The sequence below is a fragment of the Myotis daubentonii genome, chromosome 1 (assembly GCF_963259705.1).
Source record: "Myotis daubentonii chromosome 1, mMyoDau2.1, whole genome shotgun sequence".
Classification (NCBI taxonomy): Eukaryota; Metazoa; Chordata; class Mammalia; order Chiroptera; family Vespertilionidae; genus Myotis; species Myotis daubentonii.
In genome coordinates, this window is record NC_081840.1 from 119,702,015 (window position 1) to 119,718,171 (window position 16,157).

The 16,157-nt window shown below is 37.3% G+C and overlaps 1 protein-coding gene, 1 non-coding gene and 1 pseudogene across 2 annotated transcripts in view; 2 read left to right on the plus strand and 1 right to left on the minus strand.

Moving 5' to 3' along the window:
- FANCM (FA complementation group M) overlaps positions 1 to 16,157 on the minus strand; it is a 92,052-nt gene that overhangs the window by 21,997 nt on the left and 53,898 nt on the right. Inside the window, exons 12-14 of the mRNA XM_059659093.1 lie at positions 13,582 to 13,739; positions 11,899 to 12,054; positions 4,938 to 6,837 (exon numbers count right to left, since the gene is read on the minus strand). Coding sequence (XP_059515076.1) covers positions 4,938 to 6,837; positions 11,899 to 12,054; positions 13,582 to 13,739 — 2,214 coding nt within the window. The remainder of the gene's footprint in view (positions 1 to 4,937; positions 6,838 to 11,898; positions 12,055 to 13,581; positions 13,740 to 16,157) is intronic.
- LOC132223077 (U2 spliceosomal RNA) lies at positions 4,109 to 4,212 on the plus strand (annotated as a pseudogene).
- On the plus strand, positions 12,468 to 12,574 carry LOC132223782 (U6 spliceosomal RNA). The gene has a single exon (XR_009450519.1). It is a non-coding gene; the product is annotated as a U6 spliceosomal RNA (small nuclear RNA).

A 16,157-nucleotide genomic window follows, 5' to 3' on the forward strand; every position in this document is an offset into this window, starting at 1 on the left:
CCACCCCACTGGCCACTTTCTAATTTCCTTTCAATGTGCATGAATCAGTGCACCAGGCCTCTAGTAAGAAAATAAGAAGAAACCCTAAGGCCCTGACCGGTATGACTCAGTTGGTTGAGCGTCATCCCGTGCACCAAAAGGTTGATGGTTCAATTCCCAGTCAGGGCTCATACCCAAGTTTCGGGTTTGATCCCTGGTGGGGGTGCATGTGGGAGGCAGCCATTAGATGTTTCTCTCTCACATTGATGTTTCTCTCTATCTCCCTCCCTCTCTCTCTAAAAACACAGTTTAAAAAAATTCTATGGAGCCCTAGCGATTTGACTCAGTAGATAGAGCATCGGCCTGCACACTGAAGGGTACTGGGTTCGGTTCCGGTCAAGGGCACATGCCTGGGTTGCGGGCTCAATCTCCAGTAGGGGGCATGCAGGAGGCAGCCAATCAATGATTCTCTCTCATCACTGATGTTTCCATCTCTCTCTCCCTCTCCTTTCCTCTCTGAAATCAATAAAAATATATTTTAAGAGAAAATCCTATGGAGAGGCCCATGTGGTAAGAAACTGAGGCCTCCCACCAAGAGCAATGTGATCCTCCAAGCTTATCCAAGCCTTCAGATAACTCCATCCCTGACCAACGTCTTGATTGCAACTCCATGAAATATCCTGAGCCAAAACCACTCACTAAGCCGCTCATGAATTTCTGGTCTACAGAAATATGTTTGTTGTTTTAAGCCATTAAATTGGGAGTTGGGTGGGATAATTTGTTATGCGCAATAGAGAAATAATACAGGTTGCAGTACCTGGAAACAGTGGATTGCCATACGAAATAACTAAACGATGTAAAGAACTTTAGAACTAGATTAGGGGCAGAAGTTTGAAAGAACTTTTGAGAAGAGTTTTGGTGAAAGCTTAAAGAGACTCAAAGGAATTGTTTATAGCAACAATTTCTATGAAGATCAATGGCTACGTGTGAGAGGTTAAAGTAAGGAAAATCTTATTGGAAATTGGAGGAAAGAGAATCCTTTATGTAATGCCAGAAAGTTTAGCAACCTTCCAGTAACACAGAAAGTAGAAAATGTGCCTAATGAATGAGGTGATCTAGCTAAAGAAATTTCTAGATAAAATGTTTAAGGTGTCATCTGTGCTTCTTGCTGTTAAAGTAAATTACAAGAGGAGAGAGAAGCTAAAGAAAGGACTATTTTTTTTTTCCAGAATAAAAATATAAATAATTTTATTTTTTTTTTGTCAGTGCTTTTATTTTATTTTATTTTTTTTTTTTATTGCTTAAAGTATTACAAGGGGTATTACATATGTATCCATTTTATCTCCCCGCCCTAGACAGTCCCCTAGCCTCCCCTATCACCCAGTGTCTTATGTCCACTGGTTATGCTTGTATGCATGCATACAAGTCCTTTAGTTGATCTCTTACCCCCCTACCTCCTGCCCCCCAACCCTCCCCGGCCTTCCCGCTGCAGTTTGACAATCTGTTTGAGGCAGCTCTGCCTCTGTATCTATTATTGTTCAAAAGTTTATAATGGTCTCTATTGTCCATGAATGAGTGAGATCATGTGGTATTTTTCCTTTATTGACTGGCTTATTTCACTTAGCATAATGCTCTCCAGTTCCATCCATGACGTTGCAAATGGTAAGAGTTCCTTCCTTTTTACAGCAGCATAGTATTCCATCGTGTAGATGTACCACAGTTTTCTAATCCATTCATCTACTGATGGGCACTTAGGCTGTTTCCAGATCTTAGCTATGGTGAATTGTGCTGCTATGAACATAGGGGTGCATATATCCTAAGAAAGGACTATTAAATGTGAAACAAACTTGCTGGCTTTTGAAAATTCCCAACTTCTTGAGCTGGCAAACCATGTTACTAGTAAACTAAGAAATCTTCCAGGCAAAGATATAATTTAGAGGACTGCCAGGAAAATACTGTTCAGATACAGCTGAGGATATAACTGTATACAGTAGATCCTCGGGTTGCGTCGGAGATCCGTTCCTTCGGCGCGTTTCGCCGTAAGTCAGAACCCACCTACATAAGCACCTACATCACTCACATGGAGCACATACACAGCAGTAATGAAGTGAAACAGTAAAAAAATTTAAAAGAAAAATAACAATTCCTGACCTTTACTTGTGGTAAATAATAAAAAACATAAAGTATATATGTACATACGTCGAAATGATGAAACTTTAAACGAAGTACATCGGAGTCCGACGTAACCTGAGGACTGTCTATATGCTTTAAGACCTAAGATCAAAAGTGGTGCCTCAGAGTACCACTCAGTCAGATAAAAAGCCCTCTAAACACTTTGGAATGTTTATCACAGATACTCCCAGATAGATCTTCTAAGATTAAAGAACTACAGATAGTCCTAAGGTTACATTGGACTCGACTTACATTAGTTCCTGGTTACGTCACCATCTCCCATTTACTTATAAAAAGAAAAAAAAGTGCCGTCATTTTGATGTATGTACATACGTGCTTTATGTTTTTTATTATTTATTTACCACAAGCAAAGATCAGGAATTATCTTCCTTTTAAATTTTTTTTTACTGTTTCACTTCCTTACTGCTGTGTTTGTGCTCCATGTGAGTGACGTAGGTGCTTATGGAGGTGGGTTCCAACTTATGGCGAAACGCATTACGTCACACCGTAGGAACGGCTCTCCAACATAACCCGAGGACCTATTGTATCTCTAGACATCTCAACAGAAACCCAAGGTAGAACACCTAGCTCCAAAAGATTTGTGGGCAAGCTAGTGTCTAATGCAGTGGTTCTCAACCTTCCTAATGCCGCGACACTTTAATACAGTTCCTCATGTTATGGTGACCCCCAACCATAAAATTATTTTCATTGCTACTTCATAACTGTAATTTTGCTACTGTTATGAATCGTAATGTAAATATCTGATATGCAGGATGTATTTTCATTGTTCGCGACCCACAGGTTGAGAACCGCTGGGTCTAATGGAATGAATCCCAATAAGATTCAGAAGAAATCCAAAAATTTGTGAGAATTATATGGGAAGAAACACAGCCAGTTACAACTAAAAGGGGCAGAGACAGAACAAAATAGAAAGAGGGCTTTGGATTCCCAAATTTTTACTTAAAGAAAGTATGCAGAGAAAACTCCACAGGTGCTGTCTGTGAGAAAGGATGCTACCAAGCATCCAGAGAACAAAGAACCATGGAGAATTATTACCAGGCTTTGAATCTTAATCAAAGAACTTCTAATCCCACTTCTGCTGGATTTTAGAGTTGCTATGGAATAGAGATCCCTGTGTGCCTCTATCTCCCCTCCCCACGTTGAACAACCCATCTTGAAAGCAGAGTATCCATGCCCAGTCAAGACTTCAAATAGCTGCAACCACAGGTGAAATCTGGATTATAACCCATGAGAAATCCTACGCTAAACCACCCAATTAAGAAACTCATGAATTCCTAAACTATAGAAACTGTGAGATGAATGTTTATTTTAATCCACTAAATTTTTGGGCATAATCTGTTACACAGTAATAAAAAACTAACACAGCTGGTGTGGCTCAGTGGTTGAACATTGATCCAGGAACCAAAAGGTCACTGGTTCGATTCCTGGTCAGTGCACATGCCCGGTTGAGGGCTCAATCCCCAGTGGGGGCTGTGCAGGAAGCAGCTGATCTTGATTGATGATGTTTCTCTCTCATCAATGTTTCTATCTCTCTATCCCTCTCCCTTCTTCTCTCTCTAAAAATCAATAAAAACATTAAAAAACATTTTTAAAATATATTTTATTGATTTTTACAGAGAGGAAGGAAGAGGGATAGAGAGTTAGAAACATCGATGGGAGAGAAACATCGATCAGCTGCCTCCTGCACATCTCCCACAGGGGGTGTGCCCGCAACCAAGGTACATGCCCTTGACGGGAATCAAACCTGGGATGTTTCAGTCCACAGGCCGACTCTATCCATTGAGCCAAACCGGTCAGGGCTAAAAAATAAATTTTTTAAAAAAGAAAGAAAACTAACATAAATTTACATAGCAAATTTCTCTTCATACTCTATGACAATAAAACATCTACCCAGACAGATAAACTTGAATAAATCCTTTTTACAAATGAGCACTCTATCGCTTCTCAACCTTTTGGCTAAGATCAAGTGTAGTATCTGTTCTTATCAGTTTAACAAATGAGCACTCTATAATCCAACTTTTTCTTTTTTCATTATCTTCTAAGGCAGCTAGAATTAAATGCAGGACTCAGTTATAATAACCAAGTAATTCCAGAAGGCTTTCCTTTTAACTGTAGCATCTATCACTGTATTTTCTTGTTTTTCTGTATCTGTGTAGAATTAGCTCACAGAAATGCAGATTCCCCAAGAGCTTCTGTGCTCTTATCTCAATCCTCCAATTAGTATTACTTCTCAACTATTTTGCTATATAAACCCTTTTCTTTACACTATCCCCTCAAAATCTTACACTTGCCTTCTTGTGCTTTCCCCCACTATTTTATAACATCTAAATTCTCATTTTATTACTTTCAACATATCCATATTCCCAAGGAGCCAAAATGAAAATTTACATGTAAAAATCTAATCAAATCCACTTCAACATTTTGACATTTTCTGTATCTCCTAAACATCCACTATCTTAATATTCCTTTAGTAGTTCTTTACACATTTTACTGGTATCTTTTCAAAAGTGTATGTCACACAATTGTTTGTTTTACAGTCAAAGGCTAGGGCCAAATCTTATACTTCTATATTTCACAGTGTAATACCTCTCCAATGGCATGCATGCCATAAATATATATGTAGGTAAAATAATCACTAAGCATCAACTGTAAAAATATAGAATACATCAATTATCTAATTCAACACACCATAAACTGAGCAATTACATTTTGAAAAATTACAGAAGTTTATCTAGAGTAATTATTCTAGAAAGATGAAATCTTACCTCCAGCAGAATGACAGGATTGATGTAGATTGATTTGTTCCCCATTTTTAGCCTTTTCTATAAAAAGTCCTGAATCATCAAAAGTTGAGTTCAATGTTTCTTTGAAACTTTGTGAATTTACTTTATTAGAATCTAGTGTCCTAGGCATTTCCTTTCTCCTTTTAGAGTTCAATGTGCTTGATTTAGAAAGGGGTGTACTCATAACTTTTTCTCCAACTGGCAAAGAAAACTGAGAATAACCAGGCAACATAAATTGTTTATTGTTTGCTATACTCAATGGAAAATGTGAAGAAGTTGGACTCTGCTTATCTTCACTTGATGAGATAGTAATGGTTCTACTCCTAGAACTATCAACATGATCTCTTGTTATTAATGCTTGATTTGAAACATAACTTGCATCACTTATCTCCTTGATATCTAAACATCTTCCAGGTAGATCATCTAAAGTTTTATTCTTATTTGTATTTGATGCATGTTCTAATATTTCATCATCAGAATCTGGAATACAAAATCCTAAATCAAAGGTAACAGAAAATAAATCCTTAGAGCAGTCAAGAACATATTCATCACTCTTCAGTTTTTCCTCATGTACACCTGTCAAATCTTCATGAGATTTAGTATTAGTATCATAGATAATTTGATCTTGGGGTTCAGAATTATTTTCTAACAAAAGTTCATCAGAAATTAAGAACTGAGAAACCAGTGCCATTTTGTTTATACATGTTTTGTCTGACACATGTAAAGATTTGCATTCATTATTTGAGGGAGAAAGGCTCATATCATTAAATTCTGTATTATCTTCTTCAAATAGTGGTAAACTCTCATCCTGATCTGTGAACAATACTTGAAGCCCATTGTTATCAACACCACAATTGTTTTCTTCATCTAAGTATTGTGGAGGGCCTGTGTTTATTTGAGTATGACTGTTGGTTACTAAAGTTTCATTTTCAACATCTTTACGTACTTTATCATCATAGTCACAGAAGCTGGGCTCATCAACAATCTTATTAGTTGTACTATAAAGGCAACTTTTTTCAGAAGGATGATTAATAAATTTAAGTGAATTCAATTCTAAATTCTGTTGAGAACTGACAGTTGCATGTGATATCAAACAGGTAGATTTATTGTTTTGTAAATACTCTGTGCAGGGTGGGTAAAGCAAATTTTCAAGTGCAGAACCCTTAGTAATTTCATGTTCCAAAACTGAGAGTTCACTGAGAGGTGGAGGAGAATGAGATAAAAATCTCTCTACATTAACTAGTACCTCTTTTGTAAGTGAATAACAATTATAAAATTGGTCATCTGTTCCAGCTATAACAAGCTCTTCCTCAAATGGAAGAAATAAGCTATATAAAACAGATTTCTCATCAGTGAAACTGTTATAACCAGAATCTAAAAAACTTCTAGTAAATGAATTAGTAGATTTATTTGTAATCTGACATTCTGTTAATAATCTACATGGCTGATTAACAACATTTTCATCAACAGCACATGTGGCAGCAACTTCATCTATATCTAATGCTCTTTTATCATTTAGGTCTACCTGAAAAAGATTTTCAACAGTAGAATTGCCATCAGTATCTAAAGAATCCATAACAACATCATTATTTTCTTTTTTAGGCTGATCTTTTTTCCGTTTTTTAGAAGCTTTTTTCTTAAGAGAGACAATTTTAGTAGGTTTGATATGAGTCTGTTTAAAAATTCCAGCACATTCTTCATCAGATTCTGTCATTGAGAATAAATTGCCTTCATTTATATTCCTTATAAATGAATATTTCTTGTCACTAGTAAAGGTGCCATTGGCAAGAAGATTAGATTTGTTCCTGGGAGCACTAAATGTTGAGCTAACATCTTCCATTTGTAAATAAGATTTAATTTCCAATTCATAGCTGCATTCTCCCTATAAAGAAATGAAAAGGTCACAAGAAAACAAAACAAGCCAATTCTAAGAGATGAGTTTTACTCTATGTTAAAATATTTCCCAAACAATATTATTCAAATGATTTTCTTATACCTTAAAAAATTATTCTGATAAATAAAATTATAAATGAAACGACTGTGACATTAACATAAATTTCTTTAATCCATTAATATTTTTGTTTCCCCAGTACTTAATACATGGAAGACCCATGATAACTATTTGTAGAAAGAACAAATTTAGTGAATGCATAAAATAAGATTATAGACACTAAGTTTTTTCACTTCTAACATTTAATTGAACAATTATTCTAATTTCCTAAAAATACATACTTAAGAAATTAATATATATAAATGTAAAGCACACAGCTATATGTTAAATTACTCTCCTTTTGAAAGTAAACTAAGAACAGCTTTTAGAACATCTGAAATGATACTTGTATGTGTACTATAGGCTAGAATAGACTATTTTATTTCCAGTTTTATTTTTTTAATTTATCTTTATTATTGAAAGTATTACAGATGTCCCCCTTTTTTTTCCCCATTCACCCTCTCCACCCCGCTCCCATGCCCCTCCCCAGGCCTACACCACACTATTGTCTGTCTCCATGGGCTATGCTTATATGCATATAGGATTTTTGGTTAATCTCTCCCCACGCAACCCCCATCCCTGCCTTCTCTCTGAGAATCATCAGTCTGTTCCATGCTTCTATGTCTCTGGATCTATTTTGCTCATCGGTTTATTTTGTTCATCATTTTATTTTGTTCATTAGATTCCACATATGAGTATTTTTTTAAAAATATATTTTATTGATTTTTTACAGAGAGGAAGGGAGAGAGACAGAGAGTTAGAAACATCGATGAGAGAGAAACATCAATCAGCTGCCTTCTGCACATCTCCTACTGGGGATGTGCCCGCAACCGAGGTACATGCCCTTGACCAGAATCAAACCTGGGACCCTTCAGTCCGCAGGCCGACGCTCTATCCACTGAGCCAAACCGGTTTCGGCTGACAAAATATTTTATCTGGCTTCTTCCCTGATGTAGCCGCAAGGCCAAGAATAGAACATCGTATACAGAGGACACTAAATAAATATGTGTTCATTTGATGACACAGGTTTTGCTGGTATTCACAACTAATTTATATATTTACATATACTATTCATGAATGATAACTAATAATAAAAAGAGCAGCTACAAGCTACTGAGTACTTACTATGTGCCATTACAGTTCTAAATGGTTTATGCATATCAAGTCTTTTAATCCTACAACAACCATGTAAAGAAGGTATTAATATTATTCCCATTTTATAGATGAAACTGAGGCATAAAGAGGTTAAGTGTCTTACAAATGCACAATTAGTATGAGGTAGTGTTTGGAGTCTAACCCAGGCATTTTGGATTTCACTCTTGAATAGGTTCATCATTCTGACCCTCTCAAAGAATAATAATCAAGAAACTACTCAAGGAATCAACAATTCTCTAAACTACCACCAGGATATAAGAGGTATACCAAATAACCTATGTCACAGACAACATCTCAATATATCTCATCTAACAAAAATCCTAAATTACAAAGTTCATATAAATCATTACATATATTAAAATTTACTCTGATCATTAAAGGCCTACCAAATGCAATGAGTTTGACTGGTCAAAGACAAAATGTGAGTGCCATGGATAAAATCCAAAATGAATGATTCCCAAGCTTGTATTTAGGTTTTTCAGACTATTTGTTTCTCAATGGGAAAATGCTTATGAATAAATACAAGGGTTTAAACAACTTTACTTCCACTGCCAAAGGAACTGCTCTAATTTTCACTGACTTTTAAAACCACATTTGAGGCAACATGGTCTAATAAAGTTGAATTAGATCCAAAAGTAAAAAACTAGATCCCTTTTCCCAACCCAGGGTCATATAAACAACTAGAGGCCTAATGCACGAAATTCATGCAAGGGGCTTGGCCGCAGCCACCGCCGCTGCCACCGCCCCCGCTTCATCCAGAAGGACGTCCGGTCTAATTAGCAAATTATGCTTTTATTATTATAGATATTACATTCTGCTTGTTTCTTGGTTCTTCAATGTAAGACCAAAATAAAGGATAGCTCCCTCTTCCTGACAAGGAATTTCAACTAATTTTAAATAAGTTGAAATTAATATATTACAATGCTGGTTAAAGTTAATTTACTTGAGAAGAACAGCATTACATTTAATTGAAAACAGCAACTGCTGCCCTAGCCAGTTTGGCTCAGTGGATAAAGCGTCGGTCTGCGAACTGAAGAGTCCAGGGTTTGATTCCCGTCAAGGGCACATGCCTGGGTTGTGGGCTCAGTCCCCAGTAGGGGACATGCAGTAGGCAGCTAACCAATGATTCTCTCTCATCATTGATGTTTCAATCTCTCCCTTTCCCTTCCTCTCTGAAATCAATCAAGATATTTAAAAAAAACAACAACCCACAGCAACTGCTAAAGAGATTTTTGATAATTAAATTTCATTAATGTCTTAAAACATTATTGCAATGCAGAAAAATCAAAGTGATGCAAATGGGAAGATTAGGATTAATTTACTCACATGTGCATACCTTGGATAAGACGTGGCCATCCACGTGCCAATTCTAAATGACCATTACAGCTAATAAAGTTAGAAGCCTAAAGCAAAGAGTGGCTGAAAGGATCCTGTTCCTATTAAAAATCTTCTGTGCTAGCATTTGTTATTGATAGGGGTGGGGGTGAGGGGGAATGGTGAGGCACTAGTAATGCTCATAGATATTATTAATCATGTCCTGTCTTGATCAAAGAAAGTGGACCCTGACCTGGTTGCTGTGTTTGGAAACTGATCCCCCTCTGGGAGTTTGTCCCAGGAATGCTGTCCATTCTCCAATTCCAAGAATGGGATAAGCTGTTTGCCATGGTTAAAAGATTAACTACCTTGTCATTGGACTTCAAGATTCTGGGAGTGGACACACTGACCACATACTCTGCAGCCCTCATCCTGCTACACCCTCCCTGCTGCACACAGCTTTTCTTCCCTATCCCTATGAGCCAACTGGTGGGAGATGTTGGGGCAGTTTTTTAAGGTGCCATACCTGCTACCCTCTGCTACTGACAACTAGAATAAATAAATGCTCATAAAAGATTCAACCTTGTTATCTGTTTACTGGCTTAGTGGCGACAGGCAGTAATGGACCCTTTGTGTCCAGTATCATTACCGGACTAAAGGGGTTTGTTTGCCTGTGAGCACCAAAGCCCAATAAGACACTAACAGGGATTTGCAGCAAAGACATAAGGGTTTATTTTTAGGAAGGGGCCCCCGCCCTGCGATAGGTGAGCTCCGCAATGTTTCCAGGCAATGGGTTATATAGGGGAAACATCATTAATCATGATGATGAAGGGAGCTAGCCCTGGTCCTAGCGTAGGAGTCATTGATCACTGCACCTGGTCCTGATGTCAGCCATGGAATCACTTCAGCTGGTTTTGCTGCTTTTCTGGGCCTGGAGCTGAAATATAACTGAGACCTAGATGTTATCTCTACTTTGACTAAAATTTTGTCTCTGCAGTCATCAGTCCCGAAGCTTTATTCCTAAGAGTATTTGATGCCAAGTCCTGAGGCCTCAATAATTAAGGGAGTAGACATGCAAGGAAGAAGGAGGCAGGTGAGTCAGCGTGCTGGGTGGGGCTAGTTTGAATCAAAAGTTAAAAAAAGGAGAATTTCCTATTAAAGGACTGAAGTTTCTGCGGGTTATGCAAGAAATTGACTGTCCAGGTCAAGATGAATATGTGAATGGCTGGGGAATGCTACAGAGCTTTTTAAAATGGTGGTAAGTGAGCTTCAACTACAAATGATCTGAACAAAGAAAAATATTTATAAAACATAGAAGCATGGAACAGACCATCAAACCTCAGAGAGAAGGCAGGGGAGGGTGGATGGGAAGAGATCAACCAAAGAATTTGCATGCATATATGCATAACCCATGGACACAGACAATAGGGTGGTGATGACCTGGGGTGGGGGGGAGGGGGTAGGCTAGAAGAGGTCAAAGGGGAGAAAAGAGGGCATATGTAATACTTTCAACAATAAAGATTTTTTTTAAAGTTTACTCTGGTCTATCAATATTTACAGATATTCCTCTAATTAATTCTACTTCTTCTATGACAGAAAACTGGTTCATTATTGAGATCACAAAGAGCTATATAGAAAAAAAATAGTCTACCTATCATTTATAATAAATACTAATTTCTAGTTTTTTAAAATTGATTTGAGAGAGGGAGAGGGAAAGGAAGAGAAAGAGAGAGGGAGGGAGGGAGGGTGGGGGAGTGGGGGAGGGGAGGAGGGAGGGGGAGAGAGAGAGAGAGAGAGAGAGAGAGAGAGAGAGAGAGAGAGAGAGACATCAATCATTTTGCTTGCTGAGCAGGGTCCAAACCCGCAACCTGGGCATATGCCCTAACCAGGAATTGAACCACCGACCTTCCAGTGCATGGGATGATGCTCAACCAACTGAGCCACACTGGCCAAGGCAATACTTGTTTCTTATAATAATGACTTCAAATTAAGGAGAATAAAGATTAAGTATTCTACTTTCACATCATACCAGCAAGAGAAAATTACAAAAAAAACCTACCTCGCCAGATGGCGTGGCTCAGTGGTTAAGCATCAACATATGAACCAGAAGGTCAGGGCACATGCCCAGGTGGACCCCCAGTAGGCAGCCAATCAATGATTCTCTATCATTATTTTTTTTTTAATATATTTTATTGATTTTTTACAGAGAGGAAGGGAGAGGGATAGAGAGTTAGAAACATCGATGAGAGAGAAACATCGATCAGCTGCCTCCTGCACACTCCCCACTGGGGATGTGCCCGCAACCAAGGTACATGCCTTTGACCGGAATCGAACCCGGGACCTTTGAGTCCACAGGCCGATGCTCTGTCCACTGAGCCAAACCGGTTAGGGCTCTCTATCATTATTGATGTTTTGATCTCTCTCCCTCTCCCTTCCTCTCTGAAATCAATAAAATATATATTTTTTAATTATGAAAAAACTTACCTCTTCATGTCTCATTCCTTCTATCATTTGCATAATGCTTATAAAATGATGGCATCGATCTGAATGGTCAACTTGATATGTAGGAAAAGGATGATCTTGCCACAGTCTCCATTCAGATAGAGAGAGTTGACGAATTCCAATGGTTGGTTCTTGAGTCTTGATTAATGATTTTTAAAATAGTAAAAGGGATAAAAACATTCACAAACTGATGTTTAAAAAAACATTTAATACACAAATAATCAGCCTAACATAAATAATATGAACTCATTTTGATACTTTCAACTAAAATCTCAGAAGAAAAAAAGAAAATAATTTTATAAAGTACAAAGCTGCCCTTTAAATACATTTTTAAACTAAATATTACATGAGTTACTAGTTGACCATATTCCTGTTTATGTAGTTCCATGTTGAGTAATATTTTAGAAAAATGTGTGGTTTCAAAACTGCTATTTATATCCAATAATCTAATAAGGAGGCATTCATAATCTCTCAGTGATACTAATCCTAATTCTTCATGCCTGCTACCATGCCTCACTTTTCCAGTTAGTGAATAAAAAATACAAATCCTGGTGCTCACTTCGGCAGCACATCTACTAAAACTGGAACGATGCAGAGGAGATTAGCATGGCTCCTGCACAAGGATGACATGCAAATTCATGAAGCATTTCATATTTTTAAACAATTAAGAATTTTTTAAAAAATCCTGAATAGCCATATTTTTCAAGCACTACATATCTTCTAAAAGGAATCTTTCCTGAGGTTGTTTTTCCAGCTTTTGGGGTACAAAAGTAACCTTTGACAAATTCCCTTGGCTTTCATTAAGTTTACTAATAATTTGTTCTTAAAACAAAATAAATCATAACATCCAAATAAAAGTTTCAAAACTGAAAATAAACACCAGTTTGTACACAGATGCTCATGATAGTATAATTTTATGTTAGTAACAGATTGAAAAGAATTCTAGCCCTGGCTGGGTAGCTCAGTTGATTAGAGCATCATCCCAATACCCCAATGTTGCAGGTTTGACCCCCAGTCAGGGCACATACAAGAATCAACCAATAAATGCATAAATAAGTGGAATGAGTTGATGTTTCTCTCTCTCTCTCTCAAATACATTTTTTAAAAAAGGATTCTAAAACACAATAGGGAAACAGTCAAAATATGGTATACTGCAGGGGTAACATAACAATCATGTAAATTTTGCCTATACAGAAATGTCCATATGGCATAAAGTAATAAAGAAAAGGCAGAATAGCCCATCCAGTGTAGCTCAATGGTTGAGTGTCAACCTATGAACCAGGAGGTCACAGTTTGATTCCTGGTCGGTGTACATGCCTGGGTTGCGGGCTCAGTCCCCAGTATGCAGGAGGCAGCCAATCAACAATTCTCTCTTATCATTGATGTTTCTCTCTCTCCATCTCCCTTCCTCCCTGAAATCAATAAAAATATATATTTTTTAAAAAGGCAGAACTTATATAAATATATTATGGTCATATAAATATATATACACAATAAAGAATATAAGAAAATTAGAAGTTTTACAAACTTAGAGTTTAATAATCTCTTAAAAGCTATTTATGTTCTTAAATTTTTAAGGTGCTATTCTGATCATGAACATTCTCCTTACTCCTAAAGCTACTGCATAATCACTATAAAGGACATCGGAAAACATGTTTCACTTACTGATCTGTTATCCTCATTTTGAAAACACAGAAACTGAACTTGAGGCAATGTTATTTCCTTAATTTCATCACTGTCTCTCAATCTATAAAGTCTGTTCCATAATTTAAATTCTTCTTCTGATAAGAACCAATCCTTCTTTGAATTACTTTGTCTCAAGCCTATAAAGTTAAAAAGTAATTGAAAAGAAGTTAAAAAAAATCTGCCAGACAAACACAAGATATACATAACTCTGTCTACTTATCTCTGCTAAAATCATTGACTCTATTCATTAAAAATAGTATTCTTCCTATAACCACTCTAGTTATCACTTCCTACTTGTATATATCTCCTACACTTCTCTCACTTCTTTGAAAGAATTAGTGAACCCTTCTGTCGAGGAGTCCAGGAGCTAAACTTTGCTAATGACCTAATTAACAGAACAGAGCCAGATAGCTAGAGTCATTCCTGTATTCTTTTGGACTTTCTCTATTTTGTTGTCTAAGACCTGACATGAAACAGTCAGATAACATACAAATAGAAACTAGTGTCATGATTCCATCATAACGTTATTAGAAAGGTAATCTGAAGCTTGGGATAGGGGGGACTCCAAAACAATAAAGGGTTTTTAGATGGCCTTAAATTAGGATTGTGGGATGGAGTGGTGGAAAAGATCTACTGCTTTAAGAAAATAATGTAATAATATTATTAAAAAAAACACAACAGAGTAAATTAGCCCTTTTGACGTCCATAATCTCTCTATAGGAAAATTAATTGCCAAGCTGGGAAGGATAAACAGTATAAAGCAGAAACTCCGACCAAATACAGATGAGGGCAGAAATAAAATTTAGAAAGACTACTGAATTAGGAAACAGGAAACTTCTGTCTTAGCTATTCCCAAATAGTATAACAAGCTTTTATAAAATAAGGGGTTTGACATAAGTGCTCTCTCAGGTCCCTTTTAGATCTAACAATCTGAACCTCTAAGACTTCTAAAATAGGAAAGTATTCAACTTTCCTAGTCACTTTAAATAAATTCCTCTAAGACCACATGAATTATGTACTAATATATAGGACAATACATTTATACATACAATCTGGGCAAGATGAATCACTAACACGTGAAAACTCTGGAAAAATGGGGGAAAAGTACAGAAAAATGAACATAAGCTAGTATCTCAATTTTTAAAAAATGACAGGTATTAGAATTTTACTAATATATATGACTAGAGGCTTGGTGCACGGATTCGTGCACCAGTGAGGTCCCTCGGCCTGGTCTTCGCCCTCTCGCAATCCGGGACCCCTCGGGTGATGTCAGACTGCTGGTTTTGGCCTGATCCCTGCTGCGCCTGCCGCTGCTGCTTGGTAGCTGCCGCAGAGGCGGGAGAGGCTCGTGTCTCCGCAGCTGCGCTTGCCAGCCGTGAGCCCAGCATCTGGCGCCCACCGGTCAGCTGAGTGGTGCTCCCGCTATAGGAGCGCACTGACCACCAGAGGGCAGCTCCTGTGTTGAATGTCTGCCCCCTGGTGGTCAGTGCATATCATAGCAACCGGTCGACTAGTCATTTGGTTGTTTAGGCTTTTATATATATAGACTAGAGGCCCAATGCACGAAGATTCGTGCAAGAATGGGCCTTCCAAAAAAAAAAAAAAAGAATGGGCCTTCCTTCCCCTGGCTGCCGGCACTGCCTTTGCTCTGGCTGGAGCCGCCTTTCCGCCTTCCCACGCTGCCTAGAGGCCCGGAGTGACTGGGGTGGTGCGGAACTCCTGGGTTGTAGCCATGGTGGCCTGGTGGCCCACCCCGCCCCTGGCCACTCGGAGCCTGCATATGCAAATTAACCCCGTCATCTTTGTTGGGTTAATTTGCATATTCACTCCTGATTGGCTGGTAGGTATTTTGAAGGTACAGTCAATTTGCATCTTTCTCTTTTATTAGTGTAGATTGCCTAACCACTAAGCTGTATACCCAAAACCAAAGCATAATGAAAAAAATTTTAAATAAGTAAAAATAACTCAGTTTATACTAAAAAAAAAAAAAGTTGGTTAGAATGTTATCCCAATATGCCAAGGTTGTAGGTTTGATCCCTGGTCAGGGCACATAAAAGAATCAACCAATGAATACACAAATAAGTGGAACAATAATCTATGTTTCTCTCCCTTCCTCTCTCTAATCAATAAAAATAAAATTTAAAAATATTACAAAAAAATTTTACTAACAAAATTTTCCATCCATTCCAAGTAGCATTTTAGAAACAATTATTAAACATATGCTTAATTAACATTTATAAAAATACAAGAATAAGTTATGCCAACCTAATCAAGTTTTGATGCTATTATTAGTTTAATAAGCTCAAAAGAATTCAAAATACATACCATCTTTTCATTTGAATAAAAAATTTGGCAAAGTCTTGTAAAATGACAAAAATATTCCTACTAAGTGGATTTGTATTAGGTTTAATAGGCATATCCAAAAAGCACTGATTAAGGGAAAGAACATTAAAAAATTTAAGTGAATCCAAAGCAGGTGACTAGGAAGGAAAGGACCTGGAAAACTCATGGTTTGAAACCTTGAGAGGTACTATCTTCAAATACATAAACAATTG